Source organism: Scardinius erythrophthalmus, assembly GCF_964197995.2.
Source record: "Scardinius erythrophthalmus genome assembly, chromosome: 2".
In the NCBI taxonomy this organism is placed as follows: Eukaryota; Metazoa; Chordata; class Actinopteri; order Cypriniformes; family Leuciscidae; genus Scardinius; species Scardinius erythrophthalmus.
The window spans coordinates 12,901,000-12,917,805 of NC_138222.1; the positions used below are offsets into that span (position 1 = coordinate 12,901,000).

General features: G+C 37.2%; 1 protein-coding gene across 1 annotated transcript in view; it reads left to right on the forward strand.

Annotated features, from left to right (window-relative positions):
- Window positions 1–16,806, forward strand: part of LOC308685804 (phospholipid-transporting ATPase ABCA1) — a gene marked incomplete at its 5' end in the record, with an annotated part of 250,800 nt that overhangs the window by 177,716 nt on the left and 56,278 nt on the right. Inside the window, 4 exons of the mRNA XM_081357814.1 lie at window positions 7,757–7,831; window positions 11,107–11,276; window positions 14,301–14,478; window positions 15,826–15,941. Coding sequence (XP_081213940.1) covers window positions 7,757–7,831; window positions 11,107–11,276; window positions 14,301–14,478; window positions 15,826–15,941 — 539 coding nt within the window. The remainder of the gene's footprint in view (window positions 1–7,756; window positions 7,832–11,106; window positions 11,277–14,300; window positions 14,479–15,825; window positions 15,942–16,806) is intronic.

The window sequence follows — 16,806 nt, forward strand, 5'->3', positions numbered from 1 at the left end:
TTATTGCAGACAGCTTTACTAGGGACTTCTTCTCTTGAGTCTGTGGCAGCCCATAGTCACCGTAGCAATTTTGGAGTCTCTAACTCAGACCAACCCACTTTATATTTGCGTCGGCCACAAGAGTCATTTATCCCGCCAGTATAATAGCAACAGCGCCTGAGATCCACCCACAAAGTTACTTGCATTTCACGTTTGATATTTGCGTTTCAGATCGTTAAAATAGGGCCCACTGACACCAAACATTGTAAGTGTCATTGTCACCATACTCTGACTACACCACATGACCTATTGGTCAAAACTGATAAACCATTAAATCATATTACTTGTGACTGTATTTATGATTTTTCATTTACTGTGCCTGAAATAATCATAAAATGTATTTAATTGCTCGTTGTAGCAGTTGGTCTGACGCTCCCAACCATAATATCATGACTGCTTGCAGCTATGTTTTATACTGGTGTCGGTAACATCATATTCATTTTCATTAACAAGTTGCAGCTACCATTTTTACATTTGCTGCATCAAATAATTTGTTACATTTGCATATACAGTATGTTTATCAAAACATGGTGGAAAATCTCTCATTTAAATATGTATGAGAAGCTTGAGCACATGTCAGTGATATGAAGTATGCTTTATTTACTGTTTTTTTTAATGGCATGCAAAGCTTTTCAGGCCTTTGAAACCATTTAAATGAAGTGAAAATTCCCACCAGGTCTTCACTTAGCATTTGCTTATCAAATATGGAGATAATGTTTTTCCCTCGGTGCAATTGTGTTGAATTTTTTAATACTTAGAAAAGGAAATCTGTTGCTCTCCTTAAATTCAGATAACTGTTTATTCCCATGAATATATTCCTTCATATACTCTTGTCCTTTTTAAATAGTGAGTAAAAACTGGTTTGAATAAGGCTGCCAACCGTCCTGTATAATAGAGAATTGCATTCTGTATAAAATGTTTTTGACCTTAATATATAACCAGTTCGTTAATGAACATTTTATAGTCATTGTAATTAAATATGATTTTAGTTTATATAAAAATATACTAAAAGCCATCACATCTCTGGTGCATGCCTTTCATAATTGTATTGACTCATTAAGTGAGTTGTTGCAATCGAATCAAATATGTACATAAGTTGCTCATTGCAGTTTGTAAACTGGTTCAATACTGAAAAAGAATAACGTCAATTATTTCCCATGGAAAGATCTTCCCATGGGTTTGGTGTTAATTAAAATATCTAAAATACAATAAACAGTTAGTCTATTCATCTCCACAATTCTCTCATATCATAATTTACCCAGGTAGAAGCTAAAATGATGTGTGTAATGGTCTGTGCCACCCTTTTTTTTTTTTCATAAAATATTCAGATGTCAGAATCAAAGTGATTACACCTCAAATGCTTTTAAGCATTTAATGTGAATATCCTTTTTATTAACATGCATTTCGGCATGCATAGACTAAGACTGTGTAGCACTTTGTTTGTCTATGTGCAATATTTATCTCAGTCTGTGATTTTTTTTTTTTGTTAACACTTTACAGTAAGTTTCCATTTGTTAACATTAGTTAACTGCATTAGTTAACATGAACTAGCAATGAAAACGTCAAGTCAAGTCAAGTCATCTTCATTTATATTGCGCTTTTAATAATGTAGATTGTTCCAAAGGGGTTTTACAGTGATAATAAGAAATTAAAGTAACAGAGATTGTTTTGGCTTTATAGCAGCTCTAGAATAAAGTTATTGTCCAGCAAAATTTAGTTTTGATTGATTTACTTCCGTCACAATGATCATTAGTTATTAACTTAGGGGCCGCTGACACGACACCGCTTTAACAGAAAACTCTTAAGTTCTTAAACTCTTAAGGGAGATACTAGTTGACACTTCAGGACTGCGCTGTCGTCGCGTCCAGGCGCAGGTCCTTCATCAGATCTGGATATGGCCCGGATACGGCGGACTGCGGTAAACCTCGGGATAAACAGAGAGACTAATATTAGCATAGGCGCCATTCTTCTTATGATGTAACGAGTACATCAGGATTTATGGGAAGTGTTCCCAGTTCCGGCTGACCTAATCTTTGCAGCCTAACATTGAATTATAAAATATCTATAATGTGTTATGTGTATGCTAGGTCAGAGAGATGTGTTTTTAGTCAAGCTTTGAACTGACAGAGTGTGTCTGCTTCCCAGACAATGGTAGGAAGACTGTTCCAAAGTTTTGGTGCTAAATAGGAGAAGGATCTACAGCCAGCAGTCGATTTTGACGTTCTAGGAATTATTAACTGGCCGGAATTTTGAGATCGCAATAGACGTGAAGGACTATAATGCGTTAAGAGCTCGCTCAAGTACTGCGGAGCTAAACCATTTAGTGCTTTGATAAGTAATCAGCAATATTTAAAAATGTATACAATGTTTAATAGGGAGCCAATGCAGTGTTGACAGAACGGGGCTAATATGGTCATACTTCCTGGTTCTGGTAAGAACTCGAGCTGCTGTGTTTTGGACCAGCTGTAATTTGTTTATTAAGCGTGCAGGGCAACCACCCAGTAGAGCATTACAATAATCTAGCCTTGATGTCCTGAACGCATTAACTAATTGTTCCGCATTTGTCAATGAGAGCATATGACGTAATTTAGATATATTTTTAAGATGGAAAAATGCGGTTTTACAGATACTAGACACGTGACTTTCAAATTAAAGACTGGTATCAAAGAGCACACCCAGATTCCTAACCGACGACGAAGAATTGACAGAGCAGCCATCAAGTGTTTGACAGTATTCTAGGTTATTACGTGAGGAAGTTTTTTGTCCAATATTTAGAATATATGTTTTTTTTTTCAGTAGTAGGAAATTACGAGTCATCCAATTTTTTATATCAGCTATGCATTCCGTTAATTTTGTGAATTGGTAAGTTTCGTCAGGGCGTGAAGAAATATAGAGCTGAGTATCGTCAGCATAACAGTGGAAGCTAATTCCATGTTTCCTATTGATATCTCCTAATGGTAGCATGTACAGAGTGAACAGCAGCGGTCCTAATACTGAGCCTTTTGGTACGCCATACTGAACTTGTGATCGATGAGACATCTCTTCATTTACTGCTACAAACTGATAATGGTCAGATAAGTATGATTTAAACCATGCTAATGCAATTCCACTAATGTCAACATAATTTCCGAGTCTATTTAAAAGAATGTTGTGGTCAATAGTATCAAATGCAGCACTAAGATCAAGTAACACTAATAGCGAGATACAACCACGATCGGATGATTAGAGCAAATCATTTGGAACTAATGAGAGCAGTCTCAGTACTATGGTACGGTCTAAATCCTGACTGAAAATCCTCGCAGATATCATTTCTTTCTAAAAAGCAACATAGTTGTGAGGATACCGCCTTTTCTAGTATCTTTGACAGAAAAGTTAGATTCGAGATCGGCCTGTAATTGACTACAAAACAGCCTGTAAAACGTCTAGGTTATGACTGTAACCTCTGTTCCCAGAGAACAGGGAACTCACACTGTGTCGATGTTGCTATGGGGAACGCCTCTGCGTGAACTGGTGTCTGAAACGCTTATCTAATCACGGCAATCCTATTGGCCGGCGACAGCCTATGACATCACTACTAGTGCTACCTGGAAGTATATAAGGAGAGCCTGGAGAACATGTCAACATCTTATCGCCTGAAGGGACTGTTCAGCAGGCATCCGCGTGGCATGGCGAAAGACGCAGTGTCTTGTTCCCTGTTCTCAGAGAACAGAGGTTACCATCGTAACCTAGACATTCCCTTTCGAAAGGGAACTTGCACTGCGTCGATGATGCTATGGGGAACGATATACCAACACCACCATGCTGAGGGGAGTGCATGCCAAATCACAACTGTGACAAAAAAACGTCAAAAAACTGCAGTTTCACTGAAAGACAAAAACACATACTGGTCACATACAGGTCACATATTCCCTACGGCCACTGCCCAAGCTATAAGCCTCAAAGAGGCCTCCGATGCAATGAAAGCCTACCAAGGCTGCTCAAAGGCTTTGGAGCCAACAACTTCTGTGGAAGGAGTTCCTTTAAGGGAATATGGCCAGGGAGTCCAAAGTAGTAGCGTCCAGTCACTTTCTGAGAGGGACTTGAAGTCAACCTCACATGCCACCAGGGAAGCTGAACTGGTAAAATTTTCTGACCTAGTCTTGCCAACAACCTGTCTGTTTCCTAAACAGAGTCTCTAACATTACTTACCTCACTTGTGGAGGCATCCGATAGGCAGGACTGCAGATAGTGGTAGTAATCACTCACAGACCGGATCATAGAGACGGGCATCCTGGAGAGTAGAACTCAGCATAGCACATTCTAACCCTCTGCAAACAAGGGGATTGACTCAATCCTGGATCTTCACAGTGCTTCAGGGCTCTGTGGAGACTGGGCACTCTGGAAGGGACCCTGATAAGGGCAGCACCTCCAGATCTAAGGTTTACATTGCCAACATGCAGTGTACTCAGCAGAAGGTCTATCGACCCTTTTAATGCAAGAGGAGTACAGTCTTACGCTACCGGACTATAAGGCCTACAGCTCTGAATGTCACGGTATCAGTCCGGGCAGTGCTTCGACTCTAAAGGAGCATACTCAACCATCCCAAATGGGATGGAGTAACTAATCTGTCTCTACCTGAGCCTGGGTGGTGAAGGGTGATAACATGCAAGCTATGGGTAGCAAAGTACTCTAAATAATGACCCTAACAAGGGGAGTACTATCAGTATGACCCTGAGGAATGTAACAGGGTCAAGGCCTATTATCTTGTATTTTTTACAAGACAGATTTTACTTTCTCTACTAAACCCAAGGAAATGGAGGCCACAGTAAGTGGCCAACGACATTCAACCTTATGACTTGAATTATTTTATTCAAGGGGCTCAGCGGAAATAAATAATTTTAAGGCTTAGCTGGATAAACTACTCTACTGTACGGATGCCTGAGCATACTGTTTCTTACTTTCTAGAGAGAAAGGCCTAACAACGACCATGAGTTATTTCCATGGGAGGCTTTTTTGAAGATAGCCTGCTACTCATGCTACTATCTACCCTGTAACACCACTAGCATTTTTACATCTAGTGCAAAAGGCGGGCCTTGGCTAGACAACTGTTGTAGTAAGAGGAGGCCAGTACTAGGTAAAACTAGATTTACAGGAAACAAAATATCCTGATGGGATCTAGCTCTAAGGAACCTACACTCAGATACTTAGAGGCTCAAGGTGAGAATGCTCAGCAGACCGCCACCATTTTCCTAGTTACTAAGCCTAATACAGATATTGAGGTGGCCGACACACGAATAGCATATGACTGAAGTTCAGAGCTATAATCTCACAACTACTCTCAAAATGAGAGGGGACCTGCTTCTCTAGTATAAGTTTAAGTTGGCAATCAAGGTAGCCCGACATGGGCCAAATGCTTGACACTCTAGTTCTATCCGGAGCTGACAGAGCGGTGGTCTCAGTAGAATAACTCCCGCTAGGGAGGAAGCCATCTCACACAGAATGTCTGTTTGATGCTCAGATGAACGGTGGCCGCATTAATATTAATAATGAACAAATATTCTAACATAAAATGAATGCTTTCTCAAGCTGGAGGTTTTTTTTTTTTTTTTTTTTCCTAACAATGCATAATTTTATGGGCAGTTGTGTTTTATTATTATTTATATTTAGCATTAGGACTAGCAACCCTAATTATTACACAAAATGTAATGCTGTTGAATCCTTGAGGATGAGCAGAGTTTGTACTTAAGAGCGCGAGCGAGTCTCTCTGGCATCGTGCCAGTGTCTGTGTCGTCTAATGGGATTTTAATGCTGCTTAGCTCTGTGATGGACGGATGTAATGCTAATAGCAGGACGTTAGGACTCCCTTACAGGCACTGGAGAGTTTTTGGCACCTTCACTTTGAGTTATTAGTGTTCATCGTGTATTTACAGTGTCGCCTGGAGAGCAGCGGACATTATCATTTGTGTCTGATATCTGTCAGTCTCTGTTGTTTTGTCTGAAGTGGAATTTACCTGATTTGTATACCTCATAAATATGACTGCTTTTAGGCGGACTGATAAAAGCACTTATATGGCCGTATTTTCAGAAGTTGTGTGAAGTCCAGTCAATAAAATTAGAATATAATACAGTGAGAAAGTGCTTTCCAGTTGTTATGGCCCTTTGTTGGTGTAATGGTTTGGAGGGAGTAACATTAACATTGTATTAGTTAATTTGTATGCTGAAGTTACAAGTAATTATGATTCAAAAACTGGGTGTTTTATTATGTAAAAGGGAAGTGAAACGGTGAAAAATATGTAAAATACACTACCGTTCCAAAGTTTGGGGTATGTGAGATTGTTTACATTATGCTCACCAGGGGCCTCATTTATAAAACTTTGCGTAGGATTTGCGTCAGAAGTGGCGTAAGGATGAAACATAGGACGTGCGTACGCACAGAAATATTCGGATTTATAAAACCGTGCACACGCACATCCTACGCAGTTTTCCCTTAATAAATCACAATCAATTCTAAATGTAGTGCAGCTTTTGCGGCTTCATGTCACGCCCATAGTTGCCCATAAATAGTCTGTGAAACGCCCACAAGTTAATATTCATCGATTGTGAAATCATGGCAAACACAGAGAGGAAATTATCGTTGACGAGGTGGAAAAGAGGAGTAAAATGTTGTTTGGAGGTCACAGTGTGGGCATTACTAATCTGTCTGAAGATGCGTTCACTCCGAATCCTTCCATTTGCCACATCTTCTAAGAGCGCAAGATCAGCCATTGCGCGTCATTACGCATTGTGATGGCATCATGGCATTTTATTACCATCCATTTGATTGCATCTGACAAGCTACAGATGTGTTATGAGGATGAATTTCATAACATGCCAATAATATTATAGAACGTATTTCACTCTTCTTTTTGCAAATATGTGTTAATTTGCATTTCTGTTGTAATCTTCGTTTGATTTTGTTTGTTTTACACTGCAGATCGATCAAACGGGTGTTCGTGTAGGCTGTTAATTGTAAGACTTGCTTTGTGAAGTCTTCATGTTATTTATGAGAGGCAGTATTGCAATTTCTTTTACTCAACGGTCTACAGTTTCACACACTTTCACGTGTTTCTTCCATCCATTTCTCATTTCACCCGTTTTTGTGCGTACGCCTGGGTCAGAGTTTGCGTGAAGGACCGCACATTTTCCCGTCAAGTTTGCCTTTTATAAATACCAATTTTTGCGTAGAGAGCGGTGTACGCCTTCTTTTGTGCGTACGCAACGTTTATAAATGAGGCCCCAAGGCTGCATTTATTTGATCAAAAATACAGTAAAAATATTAAATATAATATTAAATAAAATATTATAAATATTATTACAATTTCAAAAAGTGTTTGCTATGTGAATATATTTTAATTTATATTTATATTTAATTTATTCCTGTGATTCAAAGCTGAGTTTTCATCATCATTGCAGAAAAGCATTTATTTGAAATAGAAATCTTTGTAACATTATAAATGTCTTTACTGTCACTTTTGATCAATTTAATATGTCCTAGCTTAATAAAACTATTAATTTCCTTAAAATAAGGTTACTGAGGCCAAACTTTCGAACAGTATGTTTCTTTCTACAGTATATACAACAATGGAACTCTCTCTCTCTCTCTCTCTCTCTCTCTCTCTCTCTCTCTCTCTCTCTCTCTCTCTCTCTCTCTCTCTCTCTCTCTCTCTCTCTCTCTCTCTCTCTCTCTGTGTGTGTGCAGAATAACCAGACCGAACACATTTTCCAGGCCATTCGGTTGGTTCTATTGGAGATGGGCACCAGAGACAATGTGAAGGTAAGCAGCGGGAAGTGGCCGTATTTAGACAATATCTACAGTATCCAATATCAGAAGAGATCAGAGTACAGATCAGAAGTACATCATTTGAACCAGACTTTACCATTTTGAAAGGGAGATTTTTAAAGTTTGTAGTCTTGAGTTTTCTTCTAGGAACATACACATCACATATTCCTCATTTAAATAATTCCCGTCCAAAACATACTGTATATACAAAATAAAGGGGTGAAGCCTTTTAGAGTTGTGTTAGTAATGTGTTGAAACTCGCAGTTATGGTAAGGGATGTGACATTTCTGAAACAGAGTGCATTGTCCTTTTCAGAAGGATGGGTTTCATAGAGTTAAACCAGGGGTCGGCAACCCGCGGCTCTAGAGCCGCATGCGGCTCTTAAGCGCCGCCCTTGTGGCTCCCTGGAGCTTTTTCAAAAATATGAAAATGGAAAAAATATTTTTTGTTTTAATATAATTTCTGTAGGAGGAAAAACATGACAAACATTCATAACCCTTTCGCACGTACGATCACATCGTGTGATTAGAACGGTCAGTGCATGACGTGATCAATTGCTAAATTCAAATGTGCTCTTGCGCGTTGGCTGGCGCTGAGCCAGAGACAGGCGCGCTCAGACCTGTCATATATCACAACTTCTCCGTGTTTTCAACCACATAATGTTTATGTTAGGTTTTAGACATATAAGTACTAAAAAAACAATACATTTAGAGTTTGTAAAATATACAATGATGTTAAAGGAAGAGGCAATAATAATCATTTCCATTATATACGTTTTATTCATATCAGATACACATTGTGTAAGTAACTTTAAAGTTTACTCTATTCTTCTCCCAGTTCACCAGCCACTTACTTTTATGTATTTCGGGAGAAGTGGATGAATTCACGTGTTGTAAATCCAACAGATCCGATTCTCTGAACTGCATCTGCGGCACAAACTAAGATGGCGGCGCCCATCGCGCATACAGCTCAACTAACGCGATCGTTATAAAGGTGTTTAAACAACAAAACACTTCCACTTGCATATATTTGACAATTGGAATATCAGATATTTCATGCCATATCTAAAACATTTGTTAATATTTTGAATAAAAAAGGAAAAATGACATAAAAGCAGATCATCATTCATTCAGCTCTGCTGTTGCTGCGGTGTGTCACGTGACACGCAATGACGCGTCACCATGGAAACCATAAAGTGACACATTCTAAATAACGGTCGCCTTGAAAAACGGTCGCTTTTGGGTTAAAGTTTTTCAACGTTGTAAAAATAATACACGAATAAATAAAACGAAACATAATACATTAAAATTATAATGGAAATTAAATTAATAGCACCATTGTACAGCAGAGTAGTCACGTGGTGCTTCATTCTCTCCAGGATGCGCTGCAGGTAAAATAAACATTTAACGTTAATCATGAATGCTCATTATGTATTTGTAGCCTACTTATCATTTTGATACTAGGGGGCTAATAAAGCTAATATAGACACTTACAGCATGTGTTGCCTTCATTATAAAGGCCCGTTCACACCAAGGACGATAACTATAAAGATAACGATAAAGATATAATTCTAAAATTCGTTCTCCATATTAAAGAATAACAGAGTTCACACCACAACTATAACGATAAAGATATGAGGAACGATATCGTTGGGATCACTTTCAGAACGATTTTTTTCCAGCTGTCGAACGATAAAACACTGACAGCCAATCAGAATCCATTCTAATTTAAAGGTCTCGCGCATTTAAAATGGATCTGGATCATCCGGGCGCGCGCGTGCTTAGAAAAAAAAGACCGTTATCGGTCGCTGGTGTGGACGCATATATAGTTATCTTTATCGTTATCTTTATAGTTATCGTGCTTGGTGTGAACGGGCCTTAAGGCTTATTTAAGGCTTTTAATTTTTTGCGGCTCCAGACAGATTTTTTTTTTTTTTTTTTGGTCCAATATGGCTCTTTCAACATTTTGGGTTGCCGACCCCTGAGTTAAACAGACCGTTACTGACAGACAGGGAAGAGAGGTGCTGCAACAATGTAAAAAACAAAGGTGCTTTTTGAACATTAAAGCATGAAAACCTATTCTAGTAGACCCTAAAAATAAAATCAAGACTTTGTAACAGGGCATAATATGTCCACTTTAAAAAGAGCACAGATGGAATGTGAGAATGTCTACCGTATGAAGGTCTCAGATTGGCAATTGTGATTGTGTTCACTGCAGGCCAGTGATAGACTGATGATCAATGAGATAGAAATAAAACAAAGTAAATATTGATTTCAAAAGGTCTTGATGTCTCATCACTGATTTGCTTTTAACAATAATGTATTTTGTCTAATGTCTAATGATCTTCCTTTTTAATCAATTTATCATGTAGAGACATTTATTCATTCATTCAAAGTTTGCTTCCTTAAAGAGTGATGTCATTTTGATAACGGGGCATTATGATGGTAACAGGGTTTAAGCGTAACCTGAGGCGTAACCTTTAAAAAATAAAAAATAAACATGTAAAAAAAAAATTAAATAAACATCTAAACCTATACATAAACACACTTGCATGTTTTTAATAAAATGTCATATGGACAAAAAGAAAAAACTATAAATACAAATAAATACTTATTTACGAATATGTAAATTAAAAATATAAGTTGCTAGGTTTGTATCTATTTGTATAAAAATGCTTGTAATAACACATAACATTTGACATTAACTATTTATTAAGTTATTCACATATTGAGTTATTTAGTGAAACACAAAGGCATCCGCATTGTACAATGAGTAAATCATTGTATATAGGAGGATATTACAGTTTATTGTTATTGTTAGTGTGATATTACAGTTTATTGTTATTTGGAAGAACTAGTGTTGTTTTAGTATCATTTATATAGTAGGCTATATTTATTATTTTTTGAATTAGCTTTTATTTGAATTTTAGTTTGGATTTAATTCAAGTTTTAAATTCTGTTGAACATGTATACATTTTTATAAATTCTGTTTTGTTTTATTTTAGTTTTAGTAATGTTAGTACTTCAACTTCAACCTATTATTATTTTAGTTAGTTACGACTGCAGCTTTTTCAAGGTTTTTTTTTTATCTAATATTTATATTTTAACAAAAATGATTGTTAATTTAGTGGGGACATGATGGACATGTATTTGAACAAGTGTGTGTGTGTGTGTGTGTGTGTGTGTGTGTGTGTGTGTGTGTGTGTGTGTGTGTGTGTGTGTGTGTGTGTGTGTGTGTGTGTGTGTGTGTGTGTGTGTGTGTGTGTGTAGGTATGGTTCTATAATCAGGGTTGGCATTCACTCGTATCGTTCCTGAACGTGGCCAGTAATGGCATTCTGAGAGGAAACCTGCCAGCGGGACGCAGAGCAAATGAATATGGCATCACAACATTCAACCACCCGCTTAATCTCACTAAAGAACAGCTCTCGTTTGCATCACTGTAAGTATCACACAACACACACATACACAATGTCTACAACACACGATTAGAGCATTTAAATAATACAACACATGTAAACTATATGGACAAAAGAATTGGACATTATTGAATTCAGATTTTTCAATCAGACCTATTGCCACAGGTGTATAAATCAAGCATTCTTGATTTCTTGACCATGTATCAGGGTTCTCAAGTCTCACGCATTGGCCGTGAGACACACGCAATTCAACCAGTTCACACGCTCACACGCCACACCGTGTATTTCTCACGCTGAAAAGGCAATGCCAACCAAGTTGTCCTACAAGTTTTATATATAACGTTGTATATGAGGCGCGGGCACACAAAGTGAAGTTTCCTGCCGCCAGCATGTATCTAGGCCAGATTGCGTTCGTTAATAGGCAACATAGATGCGCGAACACACGGAAGTTGACGGAACATTCTCGGACACCGTACTGTACGTTCGTTACTAGGTAACCAACAACATCGCGCGAACACGCGTCGTGATGATGGAGAAGGTACGTTGGGAAAAAGCTCGTCTAACATTTTTAGGCTAGAACATTTAATATATAGCCCATTGTATTATTATTGATGCAGTCAAAAACTCTACAACTACTTTGCAACCAGGCCAGAAGCTTTGGCTCAGTTTGGCTAGCTTACGTTATCTGAAACTAAGGAAAATGTTAGTGGGTAGCCTATGGGAAGGAATGAAGATGTATTTCTTCATTTTATTTTAAATAAATTTAAATGTATTTATTTTATTTTAAATTATAATATATATTATACTGTATTAATAGTATTTCTAGTTACATTAAGGCTATATACGTATTAAAGCAGAGTGCTCTGGGTAATATTTTATATCCTGTTAAAACATAACGTTACATTAATCATTGATTGCCATTGCATTTGTATTTTTCAAACACTTGCAACACAAAACACATTTCATAAGCTGGAGTGTGTACTCTTGTGTACACACACACACACACACACACACACACACACACACACACACACACACACACACACACACACCTTAATAATACTCTAATATGTCATTTGTTCTCAATGTCCCACCACACAATAAATCATTATACCATTTCGACTAGACACATTCAAAATGCAAAAAATATTTGTTTTTCCAAACTGTTTGGAGCAATTTGTGATTTTGAAATATAACATTAAAGAGTATATTTCATGTGATTAATTGCTCTGTCATTTATCAGATTTACCAATTGTTATAATTTCAATTTGTGCTGGTTAATTATGAACAATGGGTAAATTTGGGGGGCGGGGACAGGTGGGGGCGGGGCTCCATTAGGGCTCCTCCCCCAACCGCATGTGATCTCACTCCAAGATTTTGATAAAACTTGAGAACCCTGATGTATTCTACACTTCTGAAGAGCTTAGTGAATTACTGCATAGGACTGTGATAAGATGCCACCTTTGCAACAAGTTCTTACTGTATTTTTCGATCAAATAGATGCATCCTTGGTGAGCAGAAGAGACTTATTTCAAAAACATAAAAAAAAAAAACTTACTGCTCAATATGATGAATGTTTCCCTTGCAAAACTGGGATGCATTCCCTGTCTGAACATGTTTGTGTGTGTGCGCACACCTGTGTTTGTGTGTGTATGTAGGGTTTTTTGTGTGTTCATGCATAATTAAAATTAGCTTGTGAAGGCATGATGATCACAATATTTTTTGAAGATGAATGGTTTGAAACAAGGGGTCAAAAATGGACCACAGTAAGAGCATTGAAGCATCATACTGATCACTGACACACAATTTGTGTGTGTGTGTGTGTGTGTGTGTGTGTGTGTGTGTGTGTGTGTGTGTGTGTGTGTGTGTGTGTGAGTGAGAGAGAGAGAGAGCGCATTGAAGCATCATACTGATCACTGACACACAATTGTGTGTGTGTGTGTGTGTGTGTGTGTGTGTGTGTGTGTGTGTGTGTGTGTGTGTGTGTGTGTGAGTGAGAGAGAGCGCATTGAAGCATCATACTGATCACTGACACACAATTTGTGTGTATGAGAGAGAGAGAGCGCATTGAAGCATCTGATCACTGACACACAATTTGTGTGTGTGTGTGTGTGTGCGTGTGCTTGTGCGTGTGCGCGCAGGTTAAATGACCATCTTCTTGTCTGTAATGAGGTCGTCAGGTTCCCTCTAATCATGAATAATACATTCCTGAAACTCAATCACCTTCACCATGTGAGAGAGTGTGTGTTCAGCATCAGGTCTCACCTGAACGTCAGTGAAGAGAAAGTAAGAGATTGAATCTATTAGGCATAAACAGCAGGGTGTCAAAAAAATTAGGAAACATGAAACGATTTCCCAGAATGCCCTGCGTGAGGTGGATGTTGTGAAGTCAGAGTTTGTTAAAGTTTTATTCCCAAGTAAATGTTGACACCTTAAAGACCAAGTTTTGAAAAAGACCAAGAAAGAGATCTTTCTCAGAAACCCACATGACATCTCGATTTAAAACGACATAACTACCTATTAATCCGATGTTACAAGACCAGCATCTGTTTGTAAACATGTTTCTCTGAATATTGTGTTGGTTTGGGATTTGTTGGTTATTTTCCCAGAAATGTAACGTTACCAAGCAGTTTTGGCCAATGTAAAGCTGTTATATATGATATCACACTGTTTAATTTAACAGTAGTAAATAACACAGGCATTACAGTTACTGCATTATATTTATTTATTATATTTACATATTTACTAAAATAATTGGAAATAAATTATTTGAAAATGTATCAAGGAAATGAGAAAAAAAAAATCTTGAAATGAATGCCAACGAAAAAGTATTATAGAGTTTACCATTCTGTTATTAGACAGAACTGTTAAACAAAGATGGATTCTGTCAAAATAAAAGTCGTACTTATGACACTTCATCTATTGGCCGATGCAGATGATTTAAAAAAAAGCCAAATATCGGACATTTTATATATATATATGCTGTAAACGTGCATGTGTAAATTAACCATAGTCATAACCTCACATCATGTTTTCCTTTCTTACAGGGCCACGACCTCTACGGATGTGGTGGTGTCGATTTGTGTGATCTTCGCCATGTCCTTCATCCCTGCCAGCTTCGTCCTCTTCCTCATCCAGGAGCGTGTCAGTAAATCCAAACACCTGCAGTTTGTGAGCGGCGTGAATCCTACCATCTACTGGCTGGCCAACTTCGCCTGGGACATGGTACATGTGAAACACTTCACATTTTTTCGTTGCTGTGCCTATAATGTTCCTTCTGCTCTAAAAGATGGATGAAAAGTGGAAGGGTGCACGAGAACTAAAAAGAGGAGCTGAGATAGCTAATTAAAACTCTATTAAAACTCTATCAATTTACCGCTGAATACGGTTCACAGCCTCCATTGTTCTATGTCATATGTTACATTCTCAGTGGAGAGAGATAAATTCACCTTCACTAATAAATTGCTAATAAATTAATTAGTGTCAAGGGAGATAAAATGGGTTTGCAACCTATGCTGCACAAAAAAAAAATAAAAATAAAGTCTTACCCTATACCATTTTAAAAACTGCTACATGAATAAAGAAATGCTACATAATGATGTGCCATCATTTTTTTTTTTTTTTTTGCCAAAATTTGTGTTGAAAACTAAACCCATGAATGACTAGTTGCACCTGTGGACAACACGGTTTATTTGCATGTATAATCTAGCTGCATGATATCATATATGAAATAGCTGTATCTGTAAAAACTGATAATATATGGTTAGTAATTAGGATGCAAGTTTTTTAAATAACCACAGGACTACATGATTTGGGGGGAAAATATATAACTGAAATTTTCTGAAAAATATTGAAATTGCAATTTAAAGTAAGATAAAAAAAAGAAAAAAAAAAAGAATCCAGGTTTGCTGTTTATTTGAAAGACTGCACAATTTGACCCTAAGTTTTGAGATTGTATTTTGATATCACTATAAAATAATAATTATATTTATTGTTATAAAATAAAATATCAAACCAAAATAAATATTACAACAAGAGCATTTCACTATGGAATAAAAGAAAATTAGGAAAATAATTATACTAGTTTTATTTTACAGTGCATTTGTAAATTTACAATACTTATATTTGTGTCCTAATTTCTTTCTTTTTCTAAATAAAATCATTGAGCTTTAATTTTAGCAATAAAGTTTAACACTTCTCCTTTGTTGGCAGCAGGTTTATGAACTCGTCTCATTGAAATCTGGTCTAATATTTAGCATGTTGCATTTTCAAATGCACGTTATAAGTGACGAACTCACAGCACTTGCAGATATGGAGTTCATGTGAAGCAGCATTTACTGCAAATCATGATCTGCTCATGTGTAAATGAACAAGGTGTAGCGCTTACTCTGAAATGTGCAGTGCATATATTTATTTAAATTAGGATTTTTTTACCAATTGTTAAGCAAACAAAATTGTGTTGTGATAATAGATTAATTCATATTACTTAACACATTTAATCTATTTCATTTCTTTTGTTGTTATTGTTCTCAGGTGTTTTTAAGTATTACGTTTGATTCTGTTGTGTTTCAGTGTAATTATGCCGTCCCGTGTATCATCGTCATCGTCATCTTCCTGTGTTTCCAACAAAAATCTTACGTCTCTCCACCCAACCTGCCTGCACTCATACTGCTGCTGTTGCTTTACGGGTGAGTGTGTGTGGTGCAGTGTTGTGCCTGAACACGTTCATTGAACGATAGTTCATGAACTCGTTCATATTTTGGGTGAACGTGAACTGAACGTAGTGTATTACTGCCTGATGAACATTACTGTGAACTCGTTCATTCTGGTGTCTGAGAACGCCACGCTCTCTCAGTTTAACTTCATTCAATAGAGTGCCAGATTTCAATAGAGCCTTCCAGGCGAAAACCCGGCTAAAACACACTGTAAACCGGCCTTAATATGTAGCGGAAAAAAACACCCAATCTGGCAACACCAGCCACCAGTGTCTACTGACTCTCTTGTTCGATCTCGTTCATCTAAATCAGTGGTTCCCAAACTTTTAACAGGCATGTACCCCCTGAGACATTATAGATCTTCCGGAGTACCCCCAACACCACCAATTGTTAACAACAAGTTTTTTTTTATTTATTAATATTTATTTTTATCAATTTTGTCGAGAATAGTGAATAGAATCATAAACAAACGATACAAATCTCATCAAAAGTCAACATATGATACAAATGTGCTGAATATAATGATTTTAAACACATATCCAACATCTCATTAAAGTTATTGTTAACTTTTCACATACTGATAAGTATTGCTTTTCACATATGATAACATTGTATATTTTCTTAACTTCTCTGCTGTAAAATAATAATAAAAAAGAGAACACATTAACAATAGTAAACTAAATAGTAAACAGTAAACTAAATTGTAGTAAACCACACAGAATAGGCCTACCACTTCTCCATCCACATCACCAGTTTAATCAATGTGAGGGATGTGCCTGGATGTTCTTACATAATGCAGCGATGTTAGGCCGAATTGGGGACAGTTTCAGTCTTAGAT